Raw genomic sequence first — 24,992 nt, 5'->3', positions numbered from 1 at the left:
CCAGTGGGGTTCCTGGACTCTGCCCCCCAGAATGGGGCAGAAGCAGCACTCTCCTTGCAACTGCCTCAGTTTCCCCGTAGTTGCAGGGCAGAAGGGTCACAGCTCCCCTGCGGCAGGTAGAGTTCAGAGGGCTCGGGACCGGTGAACTGAAATCCATCCCTGGAATGGAGTTGTGTGCAAACCTGAGCCTCCTCATCCTCCTCATGAGCTCTCAGCTCTGGGGTCGCTCCCCCAAACAGTGAGTGAGGAGGATCGAGAGAACTGGGGTTCACCTGATTGGGGTCTGGTTTCTAGTGGGTTGGTCCTCGTACCCTCTGTCCCCACCTCCAACTGGGCACTGGCCCATTCCTTTTCTTCTGTGCCCACTTCTTGGTGGGCAGCCACTCACCTCCCTTCTAGGCAGAGAGGAGCACTGGGCATCCTGTAGGTGCTAGATATACAGTAGGAGTAGGCTCTCCTGCAGTGCTTGCTACTTAGGAAGTAGAATGCTCAGATCTCAGGCTCCCCAAGATCTCGGATAGGGCGGGTCTCCCAAGGGTAGGAGAAGCCCCCCTAGAGGGTCACCAGGTGCCCTGTGTCCCCTCCAGCACAGGCCCCAGGTTTGGGGTGCTGCAGTCGCCCCAGCGCTGCACCTGGGGTCCCTCATCTCCTGAGCCTACATGCTCCACCCTCAACCTGCTGGAGGCAGCTCTTGGGCAAGTTAGTTCCCCTTCCGCTTCCTCCTGCCCGCTCGCTCACTCTGCACCCCACCCGCTCTGCCGCTGCTGCTGGGGCGCCACTGTCTCCCCACACCCCAGTGCTCCCCACACCATCTAGAATCTCCTGCTATCTGGCCCCGGCGCGCCCAGGCCCCCAACCCGATGCAGGCCATCAAGTGTGTGGTGGTGGGCGATGGGTGAGTACCAGAGCTGCCCTGGACCACCAAGACACCCCTGGAGCCCCTGAGGAAAAAGGGGGACCCCAGGACTGTCTTCTCTTGGGGACCCCCTGGGTAAACTGAGGGACCTTCACCGACTTTTCCTGCCCTTTGGCTTCAGAAACTGGCTCTGTAGAAGGGGTCCCAGTGGTGTGGGGTTGTCTGGGCCCCCGAGAACTGCAAAAGATCTCCCCTGGGACCTTAACTTTCAATCCTGCAGCTGCTGATGGGGGAGGGAACCCGAGCTTTGGCCTTTGTCCTAGGCTGACCTGGCTTTAGGAAACGTCTCCTGGTCTAAACCTCAGGGGGAACCCTGAGAATGAGGGGTGCACTGGGGATCCTTCAGAAATGTCAGCATCCCGGGCTGGAACGATAGATAGCACGGCAAGTAAGGTATTTGCTTTGCAAGTAGCTGACCCAGGTTTGGTCCCCAGCATCCCATATGGTCCCTAGAGCCTGCCAGGAGTGATTCCTGAGTGCAGAGCCAGGAGTACACCCTAAGCATCACCTGGTTTGATACACTCTCTAAAAATGGAAAAGGTATCCTAGGCCCTTCCCTGCATCCCCTCAGTCTATTAGAGTGCAAACTGGGGGAGACAGAGGGACATTGGGGGAGGATAAGGAACTGCAGGAGACCAGAGGATGGGGAGAGTCCGTTTGTTGCAAACTGGGGTCTTCCCATATCTCTAGGAACCTAGCCTCTCATTGATCCTATGAGATCCTCATGGGCCTCAGTTTCCCCCTTTGCAAGATAACAAGGCCAACATGCTTGGGATCCAGCCCAAGAAATAGTGACGATACTACCCAGCACTTTTTCCTGGCGGTGCCCGCCGCTCCAAGAACCCCGGTGGGTCCCTTGGTGACCCGCTGCTGCCTCTCAGACATAGCCTGACCTGCTCTCCTGCCCCTCACTTCTGCTTTGCTTCTGATGGGGGGAAGGGGAGGCGGAAGCAAAGGCCAACTTGAAGTCACCTTCACGGGGGTAGGGAGTGGGGGGGGCCTCCTGGGGCCAGATAGGAAGTGACAAAACTCAGTGAGTTGGGGAAGGCCCCAGCCTGGCCCCAGGGCTGCCGCTTCCCCCCACGGTCCCCGAGGGGGACTGCCCAGGCCAGGAGGCCGAGCAGGGAGACAGGAACTTTCTAGTCAGTGCTTACTGTGTATGGGAAAACGGACATTCTGAGTCATGTGCCCAAATCTCCTGGGATTAGAACCCAGGTCTCTGGGTCCCCCAGACTCTACTGGATGCCAGGTTTGGGGCTCTAAGGGTTCCTCCTAAGGGCTCTCAGCACACATTCCTGAGAGCTATTTCAAAATGGGAAACTGAGGTACAGGCAGCACAGGATTTGCCTTGCACACAGTTAACCCGAGTTCGATCCCTGGCATCTTATATGGTCCCTCAAGCCTGCGAGGAATCATTTCCTAGTGCAGAGATAGGGGTAACCCCTTAGCACCACAGGGTGTGCTTAACCCCCCAAAAAAGTCCAAATGTGTTTTCTGGGCATTTTTGGTTTTGTTTTGAGGCCACACCGGCTGCACACAGGGGTTCTTCCTGACTCTGCGCTCAGGAATCACTCCTGGCAGGCTCGGAGCACCATACGGGATGCCAGAGATCAAACCTGGATCTGTTGTGTACAAGGCAAACGGCCTCCCCACTGTACTACCACTCAGGCGCCTAAAGCTTTTTTTTGTTTTTATTTTTTTGGTCTTTGACCCACACCCAGTGACGCTCAGGGTCACTGGGTGTGACCTGAGCTATGTGCTCAGAAATCACTCCTGGCTTGAGGGGCCAGACGGGATGCCGGGGGATCGAATCGCAGTCCATCCTAGGCTAGCGCGGGCAAGGCAGATGCCTTACCACTTGCCACTTACCACTTGCGCCACCACTCCGGCCCCTAAAGCATTTTTTTTAATTGCACCCACTATCAGGTTGTGACATTACTGTCTATTCCAGGTGTGTGGGGGCCTCACTCAGTGATATCTGTGCCAATCGTGATAACATCTCCACAACCTATTTTCTTCCCTTCCTACCAGCCCCTTTGATCTAAGTTATAGCCCCTTCGCCTCCTCCTTCCCTTTGATGGTGGAGTAGAAGAGTTTGTTTTTGTGGGTATTTTGGCTTTTTGTTATTGTTTGGGATCACACCTGGTAGTAGTGCTCAAGGCTTACTCCTGATCTGCACTCAGGGATGACTCCTGGTGATGTTCAGGGGACCATATGAGGTGCCAGGGATTATATCCAGGTGAGTCGTGTGCGAGGCAAATGTCCTCCCACTGTATTATCATTCTGGGCACCCTTTGCCCACCCAAAATTTTTTGCTTATTGTTTTATTTGGGGGGGGCATACTTGACAATGCTCAGGTCTTATTTCTGGTTCAGGATTTAGTCCTGGAAGGTTTGGGAGATCATATAGGATGCTGGGGGGTTGAACCCAGGGCAGCTACATGCAATGCCATCACCCTACCTGCTGTACTATCTCTCTGACCCCAAGCTTCCAGGCTTTTTAACCCTCACCACTCCCTGCAGGCCAGCTGGTAGAGTCTGTTTATAAACAAATTTCCTCTCTGTTGGGAATCCTGGTTTGAATCTCCAGTACCACATTACAGTCGGGAACACTGTCAGGGATTACTCTCGAGCACAGAGAACTGAGCACCCCTGGGTGTGATCCACCCCACTCCCCTTAACTTCCATCCTCAAATACAAGCTCCAGTCGGGTCCCAGACCCATGGATCAGGATGTCTGCAGTGGGACCCCCAAATCTCGACTTGAAGAAGCACCCAAATCCCAAATGAGTCAGATGAGGTGGGACAGAGGCCTGAGGAGCGAGTGGCCGTGACCCTTACCTTCGTTTCTCCAAATTCCTGCATTTCAGAGCCGTGGGGAAGACCTGCCTTCTCATCAGCTACACCACCAATGCCTTCCCTGGAGAATACATCCCCACCGTGTGAGTTCCAGGCCCGGGGATGTGTGTGGGGGTGTGCAGGGAGAAGGGGAAACACGAGAGACATCTGTAGGGATAAGGGGAGACATGAGAGACTTCTGCAGGGAGGAGAGAGACACCAAGGACATCTGCAGGGATGAGTGGAGAGACACCAGAGACATCTGCAGGGAGAAGGGGAGATACCAGAGACATCTGCAGGGAGAAGGGGAGAGACACCAGAGACATATTTGGGGAGAAAGGGAGAGACACCAGAGACATATTTGGGGAGAAGGGGAGACACACCAGAGACATCTGCAGGGAGAAGGGGAGACACACCAGAGACATCTGCAGGGAGAAGGGGAGAGACACCAGATACATCTGCAGGAAGGAGAGAGACACCAGAGACATTTGCAGGGAGAAGGGGAGAGACACCAGAGACATTTGCAGGGAGAAGGGGAAAGAAACCAGAGACACCTGCAGGGAGAAGGGGAGAGACACCAGAGACATCTGCAGGGAGAAGGGGTGAGACACCAGAGACATCAGCTTCCAGGCACTTCCTGTGAGCTGAGCCATGTGTGGGTGCAGAGTGGGGGACTTGGGGACCACCAAAGCTGGTCTAGGGGAGGGCAGGCAGAGAAGCACTTGCAGGAATGCAGGGAAGAGAGGCTGAACTTGTGGACACCAGGACGCATGCGGAGGTGTTGGTGTGGGCGGGGCTATTGGAGGCCTCGCCTTCCTATTGGCTGCTGATAGAGGGCGTGGTTATTGGAGGGCCCGCCTTTCTATTGGACGCGAGGCCCCTCTTTCCTGTTACTTGAAGGTTTGGCTTCCTATTGGATGCAGACGCCCCGCCTTCTTAGCTGGGACCTGCCTTCTCATTGGACGTTGGAGGTCCTGCCTTCCTAGTGGACAGGAGGCTCTGCTTTCCTATTGGTTGGACACTGAGGCTCTGCCTTTTAATTGGACCCGGAAGACCCTGGATCCTTCTAGGACGAGGCACTTCCGCCCTTCTTGTTGGCCTCCCAGAGCTAGGGCCGCCATTTTCCTGCTCTGGGGTAGTTTTAGGGCTGTCTGTCCACCAGTGGGGAAATACCTGCTTCTTCCTCATCAAACCCTCATGCCCGTCCCTCAGGGCACCTGCCAGCCCACCCTGTGCTCCTGCACCCCTGTGCTTTGCAAGTGCTCCCCCTGGAGCATCTTCACTGCATTTTTTTATGTCCATGGTCAATGATGCTCTACGGAGCCTCCTCCAGGAAGCTTTCCTGATCTAGCCTTAAAATGAAGAGACACGTCCCTCTGCTCTGCTCCAGCTTTCCCCATGTTCTATTGGGGATCATTCCCAAGACCGGGGCAGTCCAACTGCTGTTTGGGGCTCCCCTCATTCAACCACAGCACCTTGCACATTCTATCCTTGTCTTACCAACAAGAAGAGGGTATTGTTTTTTTGTTGTTGTTTTTAATTTGAGGCCCTAAAATGGTGGCACAGGGCCAGTTCCTGGACACTGGCCTCATTTGTTCCTCTCTCACATCGTTGTTATATTCAGGAGATTCAAGAACAAGATTTAGAACAGGAAAGGGCGCCCCAGTATCATGGCTCCCCCACTAATATTTCTCCCGAGCTCCAATTGTTCTGGCATCCCATGGGGTAGGGGAGGAGAGGGAAAATCAGAGAAACCCAGCTAAGGAACAGGAATCCAATTGAGGGGGGTCCTGGATATGTGCTTGAGAGTAATCCTTGAAGGTGCTCAGGGGACCCTACATGAGGTAGCCATATGCATCGTGAGCATTGTAACCAGGGTACTATCTCTCTAGCCCTGAACTGATGTCTGCCACCATTACCCCAAGTTTCCACCGAGGGCCACGAGGAATCTGCATGCACTACAGCATATCTAACCCTGAAACCCCCTGGAACCCCCCCCCCCCAAGTATCAACGCCAGGGTCCTAGTAGTGATCTGTCCACCCCTCCCCTGGCCAGTCTGCCCTGTCCCCACCTCACCAGCTAAGCAGATCTTAGAGGCTCTGGTTCCCAGAATCCATCTTTCTTTTGAGAGTTTGGTGGGACTCTAGGGGGTGTCAGACAGTGCTGGGTTGCTGAGCCCCCATGCCCCATACCCATTCACTCCAGGCTCAGGTTGGAGCTGCAGGAATATAGAAATGTGTCTGGGTGACAACCCCACATTCTTGGCATGGCCAGTTTCTAGGCCTGTTTCCTCTTTGTGAAACAAGCACTATTACGATGAGGCTATGGGGTATGGAATAGCACTGGGCCCATGGTAAACTTGGCATGTAGCCTAGGGGTGCCCCACCCTAGCAGCTCCATCTCCATGAGTCTCTCTGAAATTGCAGCTGTTTTTCATGCAGGCCTTTTCCATCTGCCAGTCCCTGCCATTGGACAGCTCTTGGGCGGATCCTTTTGGGATCCTGAGTCCCAGAGTGCTCCGATAAATGGTCAGGAGGCCTGGTGAAGCACTTAAGTCAGACCTCAGACTCTGTCTGCAGGGGTTTAGAGATTCCCCCAAATACCCCCCACAGGAGTCAGACACTGGGCTACTCCCCTGAAGCCCCAGGGCTTTGACAGGTGGTCCCAGGAGGAGGGTCCAGTGGGGGCTCGGGGGATCCTTCAAATATGGCATTGCTTTGCCTCTCCCATGAATGGTGCAGGAGACATCCTGGGTCTCTTGGGATCCTTCTAACAGTCCCAGGATGGAGTTTTTGTGTGTGAAGAAAGTGGAGTTCATGGCAATGGAGCGACAGCACTGCTAGAAGGGCACTTGCCTTGCACTTGGCCAACCTGGACTCCATCCCTGGCATCCCATATGATTCCTGAGCACAGCCAGGAGTGATTTCTGAGTACAGAGCCAGGGGTAACCCCTGAGCGCAGCTGGATGTAGTCCCAAAACAAAAAACAGCAAAAATAAAATCGAGCTGCCCACCTTGTTAGGCATGAGGGGATTTTACTGGAAAGAAAAGTCACCGGAGTTTCCCAGGAGCCCTCTGGCATAGGCAGCTGTCACTGAGCAGCATGGATGGGAGACTTTCTGGAGGAAGTAGCAGCCCAGGGTTTGGCCTGCTCCCTTCCACCTGTGCTGAGTGGTGGCTGGGCCTGAGATACAGTGGCAGAGCCAGCCCTGTCCTGCCCACTGGTGCCCAGAGTCCTCGCTCATCACCACCCCCCTCAAATATTGAGAGGAAAGAATGATCCAGCTTGGTCTGGATGGTTCAGACTCCTTCTGCTCTGAGAGAGATGGATGGGGATAAAAGTTGGGCAGAAGAAACAGTCAGTCTAGGTGCCACTGGATGTCCCAGGGCCAAACACCCCATGCTTTCTGTAGTTCTTCCAGTAACTGATGCTTTTCGAGTGTTCTCTGGCTGGGTGGCTAAAGGGTTAGGGCCAGGAAGGACCGTGGTTCGATCGCCCGGCATCCCATATGGTCCCCCCAAGCCAGGGCAATTTCTGAGCACTTAGCCAGGAGTAACCCCTGAGTATCAAACAGGTGTGGTACGAAAATAAATAAATAAATAAATAGGGGCCGGAATGTAGCGCAGGCGGTAGGGGGTTTACCTTGCATACATTAACCTAGGATGGACCACGGTTTGATCCCCCAGCATCTCATATGGTCCCCCAAACTAGGAGCAATTTCTGAGCGCATAGTCAGGAGTAACCCCTGAGTGTCACCAGGCGTAGTCCAAAAAACCAAATAAGTAGATAAATAAATAAATAAACAAACCCAGGACGGGCAGGGGGACCAGGTGACCTGGGCTGGAGCCTCACCCTGGCTGGTCTGTTTCCTGCAGGTTTGACAACTATTCGGCCAATGTGATGGTGGACAGCAAACCCGTGAACCTGGGCCTGTGGGACACAGCAGGGCAGGAGGACTATGACCGCCTGCGACCTCTCTCCTACCCTCAGACGGTGCGACACCCTTCTGACCCCATCCTGCTGCTTGGTCAGCCTGAGCCTGGAGAGCAGGGCGCTGCCTGCCGCTGGTTCTCTGGCTGCCCGGTTTCTGACCCTCAAGGGTGAGATCTAGATCTCTCACCCTCTGGGTGGCAGGGCAGTGGCTGGTGAGGAGGGTTTCTAGGTGGGCAGAGGGCAGAGCCAGGCAGCTCTGCAAGCTGTTTCCCCTCTATTATAGGGACTGTGGTTACCTGGGTGCTCTGGGGGAGGCTCAGAAGGGCTGGGACAGGAGTGAGAGCATAGCAGGAAGCTCATTTGCCTTGCATGCAGCCGGCCTGGTTTGATCCCCGACATACCATAGGGGGCCTTGTGCACTGTCAGGAATGAATTTTGAGCACAGAGCCAGGAGTCAACCCTGAGCATCGCCAGGCATGGCCCCAGCCAAACAAACACAAAAGAAAAAAGAAAGCCAGAAGATAAGTGATACTTGCTGATGTTCCCTGCCCTGTCCCAGGCTCAAGGCGTGTGTGTGTGTGTGTGTGTGTGTGTGTGTGTGTGTGTGTGTGTTTATGTGTGTATGTGTGTGCGGGGAGGGGCAGGAACCCCTCAGGCCACCCCAGGTGACCTATTTCTCTCTCCCCAGGATGTCTTTCTCATCTGCTTCTCCCTCGTCAGCCCTGCCTCCTACGAGAATGTCCGGGCCAAGGTGGGCTGCGAGGAGCATGGATGGGGATGGGATCAGGAGATGCCCCCAAGGAAGGAGGGAAGAGGGGAAATTTCTGGTTTGCCCATGGAGGGAGGGGACTGCAGACAACATGAGCAGAGATGGAGGGTCCCCCAAGACCCACCCAGAGACCAGAGGGGCTCTGGAGGGGCCCACTACTGAGCATGATACAACCCCTTCTAATCTTCTCCTTGGCCTCTGATCTGTCTTCACCATCTCACTTCCCGTCTTGTACAACCTCTGGTTCCTGTCTGCAGTGCCTCGTGCCTCCTGCCCGCACCACCTCCTCCCCTCCATATTCTCCTCCCTCGGTCTCTACCATTTAATCCCTCACAACCCAGTGCCCCTGTCCTCCATCCTCTCCCCCTTCCCACACAATCTTAGGCCCACTCCTCTTCTTGTCCCGGACCCCTTCAAATCACTCTATTTCTGCGTTTCCCTCACCCAGTGGTTCCCTGAGGTGAGGCACCACTGCCCGAGCACGCCCATTATCCTGGTGGGCACCAAGCTGGACCTGCGGGATGACAAGGACACCATTGAGAAGCTGAAGGAGAAGAAGCTCAGTCCTATCACTTATCCGCAGGGCCTGGCGCTGGCCAAGGAGATCGGTGAGGAGATGCTCAGTCTCTGAGGTGGGGTGACTGGGGTGGGGGTCCCTGACTCAGCTGCAGGGTAATTGGGGCACAAGCAATGGGGGCCAGGCTGTGCCCTTTGGACCTGCTCGCTGTGTAATTCTGGGCCAGTTGCTAACCTTCTCTCTGCAACGAGGGAGTGAGGGAAGGGAGGGTCCTGGCCACCCTGTGTTCACCTCAACAATCTGCCCATGGGCTCATCCATGAGGAGAGAAAGAGCAGGCGCTGGAGGGCGCTGCTCAGAGCATAAGCAGCCAGCCAAGCCTGTACTTTTACCAAGAAGGCTGCCTGGAGGAGGTGTTTTTGCAGGTCTGAAAGGGGAGGCCCTTGCCTTCTGTCTCCTTTGCGCTCCACCTTCTCAAATTTACCCCTGAACCCCAAGAAGTGGTGGCAGACCCAGGTGTGTCCCTTGGGTGGCACAATCCTGCTTGGGCTCCCCAGGGGGTTCAGGCCAACCCCAGGGGGTGGCAGTTGAGGACTGTGGCCTGACTCTAGCCTCCAGGCCTGCTGTGAGCTGCCCCCATGTCCACCCCAGGCACCGGCCCGGGTGGGTGAGGCCCCCATGTTTTCCCTGCCCCAGCTCTACCCCTTCCTGCTGCCGGAACTGGGCGGGGACTCGCTGCCTTCACAGGAAGAGAAACCACAGTCACTGCGTCCGTCCTTCCTGCCGCAGTGCCTCCACCTTCCTGGCCTGTGTCTTCTCCGGCCTGGCCCTGGGTCCCCGGCAGCACTAGGAGCTCTGTTGTCTCAAATCTACCCACCACGTATAACCCCCAAACCTTTCCAGGAGCAATTTCTGAGCACAGAGCCAGGAGTAATCAGTCCTTGAGCTCTGCCCGATGTAGCCCTGAACAACAAAACATAAAGAAGGGACTTCCTGGGGGAGCTCAGGTCCCCCTATCCGCTCTTTCCTCTTGCTTCTGAAGTTGTCCCTCCAACTCTCAAACGGACCTCAGGGCAGGGCCCCTCCCAGAAAGTCTGCAGTCATTGAAGGGACTCAGGTTGGCTCATCCTAGAGGCATTGGATCCCCCAGGGACCTCAGTCCTCCTTCCATGCACCATGAGCCTCAGACCCAGAAGACTGGGCTCCCTGCAGGAGATGCAGGAGCTCCTCAATCCCCACTCCCCTCGCAGTGCTCATATAGCAGCGCCACCACGAACCTTATACTCCTCTGTGCGGTGGGCCAAGCTGAGGTGCAGGTGGCGACCCATCACATTCAGAAGGTGCTGGGGTCTGGGTCCTCCGAGGGTCCCTGAGGGTCTTTGGCCTCCTGGGAACCACTGAGGCAGGCAGGAAGGCAGCTGCTTCAGATCAAAGAGCAAGGTATTGGCCTTTGCTCCCAGGAGCCTTTGCTCCCATTCAGCCCAGGGACTCCTGGAAAGTCCTGTCCCCCCAGATCCACACGCCAATCTCAGCACAGGGAAACTGAGGCACAGAGGTGGCCATGGTCACCCCCCCCCCCCGGGGACTGCAGCTGGGCTGGCCTGCTGAGACCCAAAGACCCTTCTTTGCCCCTCACCCTATGTCCATTATAGACTCGGTGAAGTACTTGGAGTGCTCGGCGCTCACGCAGCGCGGCCTGAAGACCGTCTTTGACGAGGCCATCCGAGCTGTCCTTTGTCCCCAGCCCGCCCGCCAGCAGAAACGACCCTGCAGCCTCCTGTAGGGGTAGGAATGGGCTTGACTGCCAGGGGGTGCGCCAGAGGGTCGGTCTCAGTAGAGGTTGGTGGAGGGACCCAGGGTACTGGGACCAGTGGCTTGCAAATCTGGGTCCAGCTGTGAAAGAAAACCGGGGTGTCAGGAGGAATGTGGGGCTTGGGGGGCAGGGAGCACCTACCCCACTCCCTGGAGGGGTGTGATGCTGTTGGAGTACTCCCAGTCTCTCAGTGTGACGGAAGCAGAGAAAGGTGCTTGGAGTAGAGCTTTGTGGGGTTACCCCGTGAACCCTCTGTGACCCCATTTCTCCACTCCCCTGCCTGTTTCTTTTCTAGGGTGCGGTATCCCCTGCAAAAAAGCCCAGTCAGATGGCTGTGATCTTCCTACACACACACACACACACACACACACACACACACACACACACACACACACACACACACACACACCCCCCACCCCAATGCCTGATGATGGAGCATGAATGACCTTTGCTGTGCCCCTTCCAGGACTGGAATGGGGTGGATTTGTAAATGACATGTCCCGAACCCCTCATGCTTCTTCCTAACCAGAGCCCAGACCAGAGGGGTGATCCACGCCCTATTCAGTCACCACTGTATTATTGCGGCTGGTACCAGCTCTTGGATCACCCCTGACTCCCCTCTGGACCCTCCCGGCCACCTTGCTGGTTCCCACTTGCACTCAGCTATAAGTTCCCCACCTCCACTCCACTTCCCCACCGCACACACACTCGATGCAGAATCTGCAGTCCTCTCCTCTGCTTAGTTCCCATCTGGAAGACCACAGAAAACAAGCCCACCCCTTTGAGTTTTGAGGCTCAGGTGTTCCTGAACCTGGGTCCTGCTGCTCATGTCTTTGCTCTGCTTCCGCGGGGATCGAGAGTGAGTGAGCATTTTAGAATTTTTTTTTTTTTTTTTGGTTTTTGGGCCACACCCGGCGATGCTCAGGGGTTACTCCTGGCTGCCTGCTCAGAAATAGCTCCTGGCAGGCACGGGGGACCATATGAAACACCGGGATTCGAACCAACCACCTTTGGTCCTGGATTGGCTGCTTGCAAGGCAAACGCCGCTGTGCTATCTCTCCGGGCCCGCATTTTAGAATTTTCAGACCCTCCCAGCCATTATTTGAGCTGTTGCCCATGGAAGAACTTTCCTTAATCTGCTTCAGCAGGAAATAAATATATTGTTTTAAATTTGGAAACAGTCTGACTTCAGGTGCCGAGTAATCAAGGGGCGGAAATGGCGTCGCCGGGCTCCTGAATCTCTGCTCTTTCTCCTGCTGGGTGATCCGCCAATCTCAGGCCAGGTGACTCCCAAGGCTTTATTCTTCCAGGTTCAATCTTAAGAGGTAAAAACAAAAAATGGAACAAGTAAGAATCTAAACAATATAAGGTCAAGGCATTGTAAAGATGGTGTGTAGGTTAAGACACTTACTTACCCTGCACGGGGCCACCCTGATTTAATTCCTAGCATCGCATGATCTTGCAGCAACTCCAGGACTGACCCCCTGAGCACAGATCTGACAGTAGCTTTCTGAGCACCACAGGCTGTGACCTAAATTCTTCCTCAGCAGTGAGGAGAGTTCAGGTCCATTAAGCTCCCTTCCAAGAACCACGTGTCCTGCGGGGAGCCGGGGGTGCGGGGACAGGCTGCATCCCATTTCCAGAGGGACTCAGAAGCCAGAGGGTGACACAGAATAGTGCCTGTTCCACAGCTTGGAAGTGAACTCAGCACGGAAGGGCAAAGATTCTGGGCTTAGGGCGCTGCTTCCACTCGTCTGAGCTGGAGCCAGAATATGGGAGAATATAAAAAAGCAACACGCGTATACACATTCCCAGCAAAACACGTGCACACCTAGCACTCTCACCAATGCACACAGTTTCCTGCGCCTATGAGCCTCCAGTGGGCCCAAAACACAGCAGATGGAAGCTAGTAAATGATTGAACAGAGATCAGACAAGGCCAACAAAGTGCCTGCTGCTCTGTGGCGGGGTACAGTAGGGGTGCAGTGGGGTAGGAGAGATGCAGAACTAAAGGCTCGAGGAAACCCAGGGGAGTTAGGAGCAGGACCCAGACCCCACAGAGGGCGAGGGGGGGAGGCTTTTTGGAAGGGTCCAGAGCCTGGAGATGTCCCTTGTCCATCTTCATTCCTTGCCCTTCTTGTTTGGCACCCTCCTCCCTCACCTAGGCAGAGACCATCCAAGCAGGGTGCTATGGAGCCAGGGATGCAAGTTACCACCTCTGTGGACTATTTCCTCCTGATGTTGACCTTTAACCTTGGCTTTTGGCCAATGGGATGTCACGCAGGCATTGCCAGGAAGGACTGGACTTGTTTGCCACCTTGGCACATACATTGTCTTGTGCCAACAACAACAACAACAACAAAAAAGTGCCCAGTAGGGGCCCAGCATGATAGCACAGTGGGGAGGGCATTTACCTTGCACAAAGATGGAAGAAAAACACAGGACAGAGGTCACGAAGGGCAGCGTGAGGTGCTGGTCCACTGGTTTGTCCACTGGTTTGTCCACTGGTTTGTCCCATGGATGGTATGCACCACGGGTGGTTCACACTGCTGATCTGTCTATCGATGCAAAGGGTGTACAGAAACAAAATAAGGAGGTAAGGCAGGCCAGAGAAAGATACGGGGTATAAGAAAAAAGTTCTAATACAGGGGAAAGGTGGGAAATGGGGATTCAGAGCATTTGCCATGTGAGATAGCTGGGGGAAAGAGAAGTTTGGGGTCTCCAAGAAAAAAAACTAACAACCCAAAACATCTCGAAGTTCTGTTGGTTTGTTACCTCCCCCACATTTTGCTGAGTTTTTATTTGGGTCATACCCAATTCTTGGGGTTTCCTCCTGGCTTTGTGCTCAAGGATCGCACCTGACAGTGCGTGGGGGTCCCTTGGGTTGTCAGAGACTGACATGTTCAAGTGAAGTGCCTGAACCCTGGGATTATCTCCCTGGCCCCCTCACAGAAGGATTTCTATAAAGCTATAGGAGTATATAACAAAATGAAGATTTTTTTTTTTAAAGTCAAACAGATAAAAAATGAGGCAATTATTAACTTCTAGCTGAGCAGGAAATTATATTTACACTGTATTAATAATAGAAACACCGAAGATGTATTTAGCAGAAAATTATATTCAATTGAGAAGATTGGGAAAGAAACAAAAATGTGTAAGAAGTTTAAAAGCCTGGGAGATAGTAGAGGGGTTCAGGCTGTTGCCTCAACTGCAGCAGCCCCAGTTCAATCCCTGGGATCACATGGTTCCCCCAACCCCCTTTGGGTGCAGCCTCTCTGTTGGGGTGACCACGGTCATCTGCAGACTGCAGGGTTCAAGCTGTACCAGGCCCTAACCTGGGGGTGACCCAGGTTTCCTGACCCTTGCTTGGGACCCCACACTGCAAGGAGGAATCTAAAATCTTCATCTACCATGACTAGAAATCAATAGCTAATGGGTAAAATTGGGGACTAGAGAGATTTAAAAACAATATTCATAATATTCATCAAGATGGCAAAGAAATACCTAAGTGGAGATGGATGGGACAGGACCAGTGGCGGACCTGGCCAGGACCATGGGGATGCTCTTTGCAGCAAGAAATCTTTTTAGCAGGCTGTTATTCATATTTAATATTCAATTAAAATGAAAATCAGATGATAAATAACTGCATTACAGATAACACGGTTGCCCAGGGGAGGGAGAGGCTGACTGCCAGATGATCCCTGGGGATTGGTGGGCATTGCAAATGCAAAGGGTCAGGAGCAGGTGTGGGGTTCTATTCCCACTTTTCTCCCTCACCCTGGAGAGTCTCAGAAGGTTGAAGAAGGTAAAATCACTCCACATACCATATCTCCAAACCCAGGTGAATGAGTCTGAATCAGGGGTGCGCATGAAATAATCCAAACCAGGTGGATTATAGGGTGAAACACCTATAGTCTGGCAGTCTTCTATCTTGTATTTCCCCCAAGCTGCCTGCCAGAACTGTTTTTATTTCTATTTTTATTTATTTTTTTTGGTTTTTGGGTCACACCCAGCAGCGCTCAGGGGTTACTCATGGCTGCAAGCTCAGAAATCGTTCCTGGCAGGCTCGGGGGACCATATAGAATGCTGGGATTTGAACTACAGTCCTTCTGTATGCAAGACAAACACCCTACCTCCATGTTATCTCTCTGGCCACCAGAGAGTACAGAGTACAGAGTATTGAGTACAGAGACCACCCCAGGTTGAGGACTAAGGATAAAATAAGGACATATAGTTCAGGCTATTTCTTTTTTTTTTTTTTTTTTTTTTTTGGTTTTTTTGGGCCACACCCTGTGACGCTCAGGGGTTACTCCTGGCTATGTGCTCAGAAGTCGCTCCTGGCTTCTTGGGGGACCATATGGGACGCCGGGGGATCGAACCTCGGTCCGTCCTAGGCTAGCGCAGGCAAGGCAGGCACCTTACCTCCAGCGCCACCGCCCGGCCCCAGTTCAGGCTATTTCGAGCCAGTTCCACCCAGGTTTACATATAAGGCAATATTTGTAATCACGTATTTTAAATAAAAAAAGAAAAAAAAGACAATATTTGTTTTGGGTGAATCCAAGTTGTAAACAAACAAATACAAACCAGGAGAGATCTTTGTTTTAAGTAAAATAGGGTGCAACCTAACAGAAGAAAGGAAATGCCTGTTAGCTTGGCCTGTCCTTTAGCTCCCCAGCCCTAACCCCCAAAATCAAGGTTTATTCCTTCTACCCCAAACTTCTCTCTCTACTCAGCTCACTACTCCCCATCTCTGGGGAGATGCCTCCTGTTCTGGATGCAGCCCATTCTGGGTCCCCCAGTTTTCACCCTGGCACCCTACAGAGTGGGGAGAACCAATCTGTCAGAGACAGCTGACTCGGGATGTGGGGGATGGCACGGTGGGGTCACCAGCTTGCTTGCTTGCAGGCTACATCTGGGTACGGATGCCACAGAGGAAAGACATGGCATTTGCCTCCAAGATAGGAAGTGAGAACTTAGCAAAAGTAAGTTGCTTCCATACGAAGGAGGAGGAAAAGGAAGGAGAAGGAAAAGGAGGAGGAAAAGGAGAAATAAAAGGAAGAGGAGAAAATGAGGAGGAGACAGATGAAGAAGGGAGAGAAAGAAGAATGGAGAGAAGAAAGAAATAAGAAAGAAAAAAGAAAAGGAAAAAAGAAAAAGAAAAAAAGAAGGAAGGAAGGAAGGAAGGAAGGAAGGAAGGAAGGAAGGAAGGAAGGAAGGAAGAAGAGAAGGAAGGAGACAAGAAAAGGGAGAAAAAGTCCTTTTATCTGGCCAGGGCAGTGCTAGGTGTTAAAAAACCAGCTTCATGACTGCATTCTGCATTTTGACCAGCTTGGAAATTCGTTCTCCTCCGCCTCTGGGCACTGGGACCCTGGAAGGTCCTATCTCCCCTTAGCCCCCCCCACTCCACCCCGCTCCCCTCACTGGCCCCGAGGCGGGTCTGCTTCCTGCAGGCTGGCAGGGAGCCCCGACTGGGCACCGCAGAGCCCACAGCCGCCCAGCCAGACCCAGCTCAGCTGTCACCCGCGGGGCGCCTGTCTCTGGGGCGCCCCAGCTCCCAGCACCGCAGTCCTCCTCTCGAAGGTCAGCGTGGGTGGCTGAAATCTCCCCGGTAACAGGGTCTGTCCCCCCCAGTCCACCTCCTTCCCGGCCACCTGGCTTGTCCCTTCTGGGGGGGGGCCCTCCCGCAACACCCCCCCCCCAGCTCCCTCCTTCCCTGCTTCCCTGTCACCATCTGTGGCTCCATCCTTCTCTGTCACTCTCCTGCCACCTCCTCTCCTCCTCCTTCCTTGCGCTCTCTCTCTCTCTCTCTCTCTCTCTCTCTCTCTCTCTCTCTCTCTCTCTCTCTCTCTCTCTCTCCCCCACTTCTCCGATCTTTCCTCCTCCTCCTTGCTCTGCCACCATTTCTCATTACACCCCCTCATTTTACCTTTCCACCCTCTCTATTCCTCTCTCTCTCTCTCCCTCCTACTGAACCCTTTTCTCCTCTTTTTCTATTCACTTCTCTGCCCCCCCTTTCCCCCTTGTGCATTCTTTTTCTCTTTCTCAGGCAGCCTCGTCTGGCCCCCCTTCTACCTACCTGCTGAACCCCCACATTGGCCCCCCCCAATCCTCCCCCACAGGACGTGTCCAGAAGATGTGGAGGTGACGCATCAGACGTGCTGGGGAGTCAGGGCCGAAGACCAGATGGGCGAGGCTGTGTGGGAAGCCGTGGGCCGAGGGGGGCTGATAGAATCTGCAAGCAGTGGGAGCTGGTAGGGATCCTGGCCAAGGGGTGCTCAGGGAGCACGTTGGGGCTTTGTGGGGAGCCAGACTTGCGGCATGACAACAGGCGCTGCTCTGACCCAACGACGGAGGGAGACCCTGACCCCATGGGCAGGTAAGGAGTCTGAGGTCTGTGCGGGGTGGTGGTGGGTGGAATGAACTTGGGGGAACTTGGGGCAGGGGGGAGACCCAAGGAGGCATCTTCCTAGTGGGCTATAGGAGGTGTGTATATTTGGGGGGGGGTTGTTTCTCGCTTAGAATCTTCAGTTCTGGAATCTTGGAATGCCAGAAGCGCAAAAAGAAGCGACCCAAATCCTACACCGGGAGTCCCAGACTCTCAGGGCCTCGTGTGGGATGGGGTTCATCATCTGGACAGAATGGGACCAGGTGGCTTCCTGTGTTTCAATAGGTGAGGCCTGAGCTCCAGAAAGGGTAGGGACTGTCCCAAGGTCACTTGGCCATTAGCAACATCCGCAGATCCACCCCCTTCCATTTACCAAGCTCTCAGGGCTTGTGGGGTTCACTACTGCAGGTTGCACCCCACTAGCTGGGGCTGTGAGAGTGGTGGGTTCTGAGGGGAGGATCAAGGCAGGATGCAGAATGCCCACCGGAGGTGCCAGGGAGCAGAATGTAAGGTGCTCCCTGTTCCATCTCCAGCTCAGGCTCGGGGGATATCCCCGGGGCTTCCCAGCAATGAGCCCCCTAGCATTTTGTCATCTGGGGGACCCTTGGCAAGTGACTGCACCCCTTTGAACTCCAGTGACCTCCCCTTTAAACCCTAGACAGGGTGTCAGGTTGTGAGTAGGAAACCCCAGAAATGGCGGAACGACCCATGCCCAGACCCTGGGTATCTCTCCAGGTGTTCAGAGTAAAGAGATGGAGAACTTGGGGTCCTCTCAAGCACAAAGAGGGCACAGACATGAAAAATGGTCGGGGGGGTTTCCATAGACCCTAAAGAGGGCCAAGGAGGGGGTTCACAGCAGCTGTTGCGTCCCCATCCCTGGAGCAGTTCCCAGGAGGCCGCCCCCACATTCCAGGCTGGCTTGTACCAAAGATAAACCAGACAGGCAGGCACGTCCTTCCCCCGCAAGAGTCAGAGCAGGCCTAGGATGTAGCTCCCTAAGGAGAAGGAGGCTCCCATTTGGGGGTTCAGGGACCAGCCATGAGGATGGGGATCTGCAAAGTCTTCAGTGCCTTTTCTCTGGACAGACACAGTGTACAAGGTATTTTGGGGGTGCTGGGAAGATAGGGGTTTGCAGTGAATGGGGGAGGAGTATCGGGGGGCTGTGCTGGGGCTCCTCCTTAGGCTCCCATCAGGAGTATCTTCCCTGCAGCCTGCAAAGTGGTCTGGTACCTCCTCCCTCTCTCCTTCCCTCCCGCAGCATCAGCAGCAGTAGATGGCCCAGGGCAGCTCTCTGGGGACCCCGGAATCTAAGCTTGGGAGGTGGTCCTGAAGGAAAAGGACAAAAGATGAGCAATGGGACTCTGAGAGGGGTCTACACCCCACTATTTCAGGTTTCAGTGGGATCATACAAACCACCCAGAATCCTGATTTCTGATTCACTGATCCGATGAGCAGGGACTCGGTTCTCCAGGCATCTAAGATTTTATTTTTAGATCTCTTCAAGTCTGGGGGATGAAGTTGATCCAAAAAGGGGGGCTGGGGGTGGGAGAGATAGTACAGCAGGAAAGGAGCTTGCGTTGCACTTGATCTATGACACCCCATAGGATCCCTCGAGTCTCATCAGGAGTGATCCCTGAGTGAGCCTGGAGTCAGCCTTGAGCACCATCCAGAGTGGCCCCCAAAGACAGAGCCCAAAGAGACACCCCCAGAGCCCTAGTGGGTGTTCCTGGTGGCCAGTTTCAGACTCCAGCCTTGGGCACAGAGGACGGGGTGTTGGCACAGCCCCCCCTCCCCACTGCCCTGCCTGATAACCTCATACCTGCTGCTGGGGCCTCAAGACAGGGACCGGAGCGATAGTCCAGTGGGGGGTGTTTGCCTTGTACTCGGCCAATCCATGTTTGATCCTCGGCATCCCATATGATCCCCTGAGTCTGCCAGGAGTGATTCCTGAGCGCAGAGCCAGGAGTAAGTCCTGACCACTGCTGGGTGAGGTCCAAAAAAAAAAAAAAAAAAAAGGATCTAGGAGCTACACCCTGAGAAATGTCTGGGAAGAGGTCAGCAAGGTAGGATCACCTGGGCTTGGAGGAGCAGGAAGGGGTGCCCCTATGTCTCAGGGTGACAGCCCTGACCATCTTTGTTACTCAGCGCCACCTGGCTTGGTACCCAGAGCCCTGGAGATGCGAGCAGAGTGCTGGGCTCTCTCTCACTCCAAGATGCTCATTCCACCTTTGTTTATTTGTTTTATCACACAAGTTGTGCTCAGGACTTTACTCCTGGCTCTGTGCTCATCAGAAGGAGAAAGAAGAGAAAAGAAGAAAGAAAAGCAGTTGTTTTTGGAATCCCTAACTCTGCGGGAGGCTGGGGGGGGGGCAGTTTCAGGGATGTTGCACTCCCAGAATGTCGAGTGGTGCAGAGAAAAGAGCTGACTTAACTGTGAGTTGGGGACACACGTTCTGCCCAGGGATGTGCAGACTGGCACAGGGATGTGCCTCCCCCTCATGCCAGGAGTCATGGAGCTGCTGAGGATCCAGGGACCCCTCCCTTGCTGAGATTCAGGGTGATCACTGCCTCACCCCTCTGAGACACAATTTCCTCATCTGAGAAATGGGGGGACTTGCCCTCCTCTAGTGGCTGGCACTGAGCAGAGAGGAACAGATGAGTCTCAGGTGGCCATCTGGTAGACCTCAAACTTTCCAAGACAAGTAAACTATTGGTGGATCCTAACCAAGCTGTATCCTTCCTCCCCTAGGCCCATAGCTACTTGCTGACAGCCTTCCCCTCACCATGGACATCTTGGCCTCTTCCTCCCCAACACCGGTCACTTCTGAGCCAGACAACGTCTCCTCCTGGACTTGGCCCCGAGATGGCAACGCATCAGTGGCGCCCAGCGTGGCCGGGCTGGCGCTCAGCGGCATCCTCATTCCTCTGGTGTACCTGGTGGTGTGCGTGGTGGGTCTGTTGGGCAATTCCCTGGTCATCTACGTCGTGCTGCGCCACACGGCCAGCCCATCGGTCACCAACGTCTACATCCTCAACCTGGCCCTGGCCGACGAGCTTTTCATGCTGGGGCTGCCCTTCCTGGCGGCACAGAACGCACTCTCCTACTGGCCCTTCGGCTCGCTCATGTGCCGCCTGGTGATGGCCGTGGATGGCATCAACCAGTTCACCAGCATCTTCTGCCTCACAGTGATGAGCGTGGACCGTTACCTGGCCGTGGTCCACCCCACGCGTTCGGCCCGCTGGCGCACGGCCCCCGTGGCACGCATGGTGAGTGCGGCCGTGTGGGTGGCATCGGCCGTGGTGGTGCTCCCCGTGGTGGTCTTCTCGGGGGTGCCCCGTGGCATGAGTACATGCCACATGCAGTGGCCCGAGCCAGCGGCCGCCTGGCGAGCGGCTTTCATCATCTACACGGCGGCGCTGGGTTTCTTCGGGCCACTGCTGGTCATCTGCCTCTGCTACCTGCTCATCGTGGTCAAGGTGCGTTCGGCTGGCCGGAGGGTGCGGGCACCCACCTGCCAGCAGAGGCGGCGGAGCTCGGAGCGACGCGTCACCCGCATGGTGGTGGCCGTGGTGACCCTCTTCGTGCTCTGCTGGCTGCCCTTCTACGTGCTCAATATAGTCAACGTGGTGTGTCCACTGCCTGAGGAACCGGCCTTCTTCGGCCTCTACTTCTTGGTGGTGGCACTGCCCTATGCCAACAGCTGTGCCAACCCCATCCTCTATGGCTTCCTCTCCTACCGCTTCAAGCAGGGCTTCCGTCGAATCCTGCTGCGGCCCTCTCGCCGGGTACGCAGCCACGAGCCGGCGCTGGGGCCCCCAGAGAGGACAGAGGAGGAAGAGGAGGAGGAGGAGGCGGAGGAAGGGACTCGGAAGCCAGGAGAGGGGCAGGAGGCCAACGGCCAGGTCAACCAGATTATGGCGCAGCCCGGCCCCAGCGGGCAGGAGAGGCTGCCCAGTGGCTCTGGGGCTAAGGGGCATCACTTCTTGCCCCAGGAACACCGTCCTGGGGACCAGGCAGGGACACTGCGGACCAGCTATCTCTAGGGGCCCTGCAGAGGGCAGGTGTGGCCCCGAGATGAACCCAAGGTGGTGCCAACGTCCCAGAGGACTGAGCCCCACTCCATTTGCTGTGGGACCCTCACTGAGGCGCATTCCCTCTCTGGGCCTGGCACTCTCTGTGACTCAGGGATGAGTATCATCCGCAGGAAGGAGCACTCCCAGGTGAGAGGTCTGGGAGCCTGGAAGGTTGAGAGGTCAGAGGGCCTCCCGGGGATGCCCCTGAATTTGGTTGTTGGGAAACAGCCTGGGCTCTGAGACAGTTTCAGGAAAAGCGCTGGGGTCCCAGGTTTTCAGGGGGCAGGCCTGGATTTTGTTGGGGGTGGAGGCTGCTTCAGCTTCCCCCATATAGGTCTCCCCACTGGCTGCACTTCTATTCCCAGGTCTTCCAGGTGCTGAGCAGCTACATCAGCAGATACTGCTCACCCCCAAGTGCTCCTGGATCCAGGAGAAGAGGAAAAAGTCCAGCTCAGGGGCTCTTTGCTGGGCTCAGTGGGCCCTGCGGGCCATTTTGTACTTATATTTTCCAATATAAGTGCCAGAGGAACCCTGGGGCCTCACTCATCCCCTGGGAGGGGAGAACAACTCCTCCCCAAAGCTGCTGTTGCTGTGCCTGGTAGCTGAGGAGGGTCCTCACAGCAGGGTCATCCTGTCCCTCCCAGAGGCTGATAGGGCCATGAGGGGTGCCTCAACCCTGGTGGCAGGGAGAGGAAGAGGAGGAAGCAGGAGGAAGAGGACAGAGAAGAGAGAAATGAGATGAGAGAAAGAAAGAGAGGAGGAGGAGAGAGGAAGAAAGGAGAAGAGAGAGGAGGTGAGAGGAGGAGTGAAGAGAAAATATCCACTCTGAGACTTTGACCTTAAGCTCAGGAGGTGCCTAGTCCAATGTGAGGACAAACCAAGGCAGAGAGAGAAGGACCATAGAGATAGCACAGTGGGGAGAGCATTTGCCTTGCACATGGTCATCCTGGGTTCAATCCCCAGCATCCCATAGGGTCCATTGAGCACCACCAAGGAGTGATTCTGGAGAGCAGAGCCAGGAGGAACCCATGAGCACTGCTGGGTGGGATCCCAAAGTAAAATTTCTTTGTTAAGGGGCCAGAGAGATAGCATGAAGGTAAGGCATTTGCCTTGCATGCAGAAGGATGGGGGTTCAAATCCCGGCATCCCACATGGTCTTCCAAGCCTGCCAGGAGCGATTTCTGAGCTTGGAGTCAGGAGTAACCCCTGAGTGCTGCCGGGTGTGACCCCCCCAAAAAAAACCTAAAAAAAATTTCTTTGTTAAGCCTGGAAGAGAACACATATAGAAATGAAGGATCTCATGCTTGGTGGGTGAAGGTCCCTGGGTTTGATCCCTAGTACCATAGGATCTCCTGACTATAATGTGTTTACTCTAGTTATCCCTGGCCACTGCTAGGGAAGCTTCAAATAAATAATTGTTTTTAAAAAACACCAAAAGTGAGAAAGCAAATGTTTGGAAAGTTCCTGGCAGCCCCCCAGGGAAAGCCCACCATGTGAGGAGGAAGCTCTGGGGGAAAGGGATTTCTGCTGCCTAAGAAACTGTGGAGAGGGGAACACTCCTGACAAGCGGGGGACAGAACTCTTTTCTATTCCAGAAGGTAGATAAAGGTCTGAGAGGTTCAGAGAAGAAAAGATCGGTCTGGCCTCAGTGAACCTGCTCTCCCTCCCAAAGAGGCAGGTGGGCTGGATTGCACAGCCCAATCACACAGGGCAGAGAGGCCCTCAGGCAAAGCTCCGGGATCCCAAGCTAGGATACCTGGCTCTTCACTCACTGAGGGTCTGGGCCTCAGTTTCCATCACTGGAGGTGACTTTTTGGCCTTAAATTTATCCCTAAGGTCTTGTGGGACCTGTGAGTCATTTGGGGGTAAATTATCATGCACTCTGCGACAGATGGGAATTAGAAAGTGGGGGTGTCCCACCTGTTGCTAGGTTTTCTCAAGTCACCTCACCGTGGTTTCCAGATCTTGGTGATGGTGGTGGTGGTGTTTGGGGAGATGGTATAGGACACAGGTGTGAGACCGGCATGAGATGGGACCAAGGTGGGCAGTAGAGGGGAAGAAATCTGCAGAACCAGAACTTCTGTGATGGTAATTCACCCCCCGTCTTGGACCTCCCTGAGGAGGATCTGGGGTTCCTAGAGGTGAAGAGTGTCCTGCTATTCCAACCTGCTTGGGTTCGATCTCTGCTCCCGGCTCCTGGGCCAAGTGGGAGCACCCCAACGGAATCCTTTGCTGCTTCTGCGCCAGCTCCTGTCAATAAAGATGGTAACACATGGTTATAGCAGAGACCTGGCTGATTTTTCCACTGGGCACCAAGTGGCTGATGGGGGCTGTGAATGTACACTAGAGTCCACCTCTCCTGTTTGTTCATCAGCTCTGTGTATCCAGGCCTCTATGCATGGCCTCCAGAGTTTCAACCTTGGGTGGGCCATGGAAGACACTTCAACAGGCCTCGACCACATCTTTTATGGACCATGATGCAAAATCTTTACATCTCCCAAAGCACAAATCTCATGGAAGAAAGCTATTGGCTGCAGCAGGGTCACATCATCTTCCCCAAGGCCAATCACCAAAGACTCAGTGTGTAGCGTGCCGTGATTGGCCAGATGTGCCTATCCTTCAGCCAGAGAGAAGGTAAGGCACTGTGAGAGACAGTGATATGTGGCCAATAGGGGTAGAGATCAGGTTCAAGGAGGCAGGCCAGTAAGCAATAAGCTTTTAAAGGGAGCTCAGTGCACAGAATAGGAGCTTAGGGCATTTCTGGCTGCAGCCAGAAGTATGTGGATTTTACAACCAAGGGCCTGTTGTGTAGGTGGGGTGCACATGGGTGCAAATAGAGGGGTGCTGGGAGCTCAGGGAATGCAAGCTAGGATACAACGGTCTTCATTCACTGAGGATCTAGGCCTCAGTTTCCATCACTGGAGGTGTCTGAGTGCCCTTAAATCTATCCCTGAGGTCTTGTGGGACCTATGAGTCATTTGGGGGTAAATTATCATGCACTCTGCGACAGATGGAAATTAGAAAGAGGGGGTGTCCCACCTGCTGCCAGGCTTTCTTTCTCAAGCCACCTCACTATGGTTTCCAGATCTTCATGGTGTCTGATGGTGTGCCCCTCTGTACCTACACACTTTGTGTGCACCTGAGAATTTGGGGGCAAATGGGGGTTGTTAGGCCAGACTTGGCTTAATGCAGCTGTACTCCCAGGGCCTCCTCTGGGAGGAGGGGACCTTCTGTTGAGTTTTGGGAATGAATGAATAAATATACACTCCAAGAATCCTGCTCCCCTTGGATTTTAGCCTCCTCCGATGAAAGCCATGTGATTGTCTGTATAAATGGGGGTGTCGCCAGAGTGGGTGGAAGGAGCTGGTATAAAGATTAGGGCAGGGATATGTGGGATATAGAAAAGGGGGACGGTAGGGGGCTGTGGATAGACTCGGGCTGTGAGCCTGAGCTGGGCTGTGTGCCCACGATCCTTCCTGCCTGACTCCCACACAGATCTGAGGCCTTACCTTGAACTTCATGCTCAAAGACGGTTGCCAGGCAACAGTCCAGGACCACGGGGCTCTGGACTGGAACCTGGTATCGGTCTCTGCTCTGCGGAGAAAAGAAGCAGAGAGTCCGGGGCCGGAGCGGTGGTGCAAGCAGTAGGGCGTTCGCCTTGCACGAGGCTGACCCAGGACAGACCACAGTTCCATTCCCGTGTCCCATATGGTCCCTCAAGCCAGGAGTGATTTCTGAGTGTAGAGCTGG

The 24,992-nt window shown here is 54.5% G+C and overlaps 2 protein-coding genes across 2 annotated transcripts; both read left to right on the top strand.

Moving 5' to 3' along the window:
* Positions 1-784: 784 nt before the first annotated feature.
* On the top strand, positions 785-11,153 carry RAC2 (Rac family small GTPase 2). Its single transcript, XM_049771775.1, has 7 exons — positions 785-895; positions 3,785-3,856; positions 7,629-7,746; positions 8,375-8,437; positions 8,904-9,063; positions 10,624-10,756; positions 11,080-11,153. Exons 1-6 carry the CDS (start codon positions 861-863, stop codon positions 10,752-10,754), a joined length of 579 nt encoding a protein of 192 aa, XP_049627732.1. The 5' UTR covers positions 785-860; the 3' UTR covers positions 10,755-10,756; positions 11,080-11,153.
* A 5,840-nt stretch (positions 11,154-16,993) lies between these two features.
* On the top strand, positions 16,994-21,617 carry SSTR3 (somatostatin receptor 3). The gene is made up of 2 exons (XM_049771636.1): positions 16,994-17,159; positions 19,918-21,617. Exon 2 carries the CDS (start codon positions 19,953-19,955, stop codon positions 21,210-21,212), a length of 1,260 nt encoding a protein of 419 aa, XP_049627593.1. The 5' UTR covers positions 16,994-17,159; positions 19,918-19,952; the 3' UTR covers positions 21,213-21,617.
* The last annotated feature ends 3,375 nt before the right edge of the window (positions 21,618-24,992 follow it).

The sequence above is a fragment of the Suncus etruscus genome, chromosome 4, assembly GCF_024139225.1.
Source record: "Suncus etruscus isolate mSunEtr1 chromosome 4, mSunEtr1.pri.cur, whole genome shotgun sequence".
In the NCBI taxonomy this organism is placed as follows: Eukaryota; Metazoa; Chordata; class Mammalia; order Eulipotyphla; family Soricidae; genus Suncus; species Suncus etruscus.
Note: the sequence above shows the minus strand (reverse complement) of the source record. Positions and strands in the feature narration are given on the sequence as shown.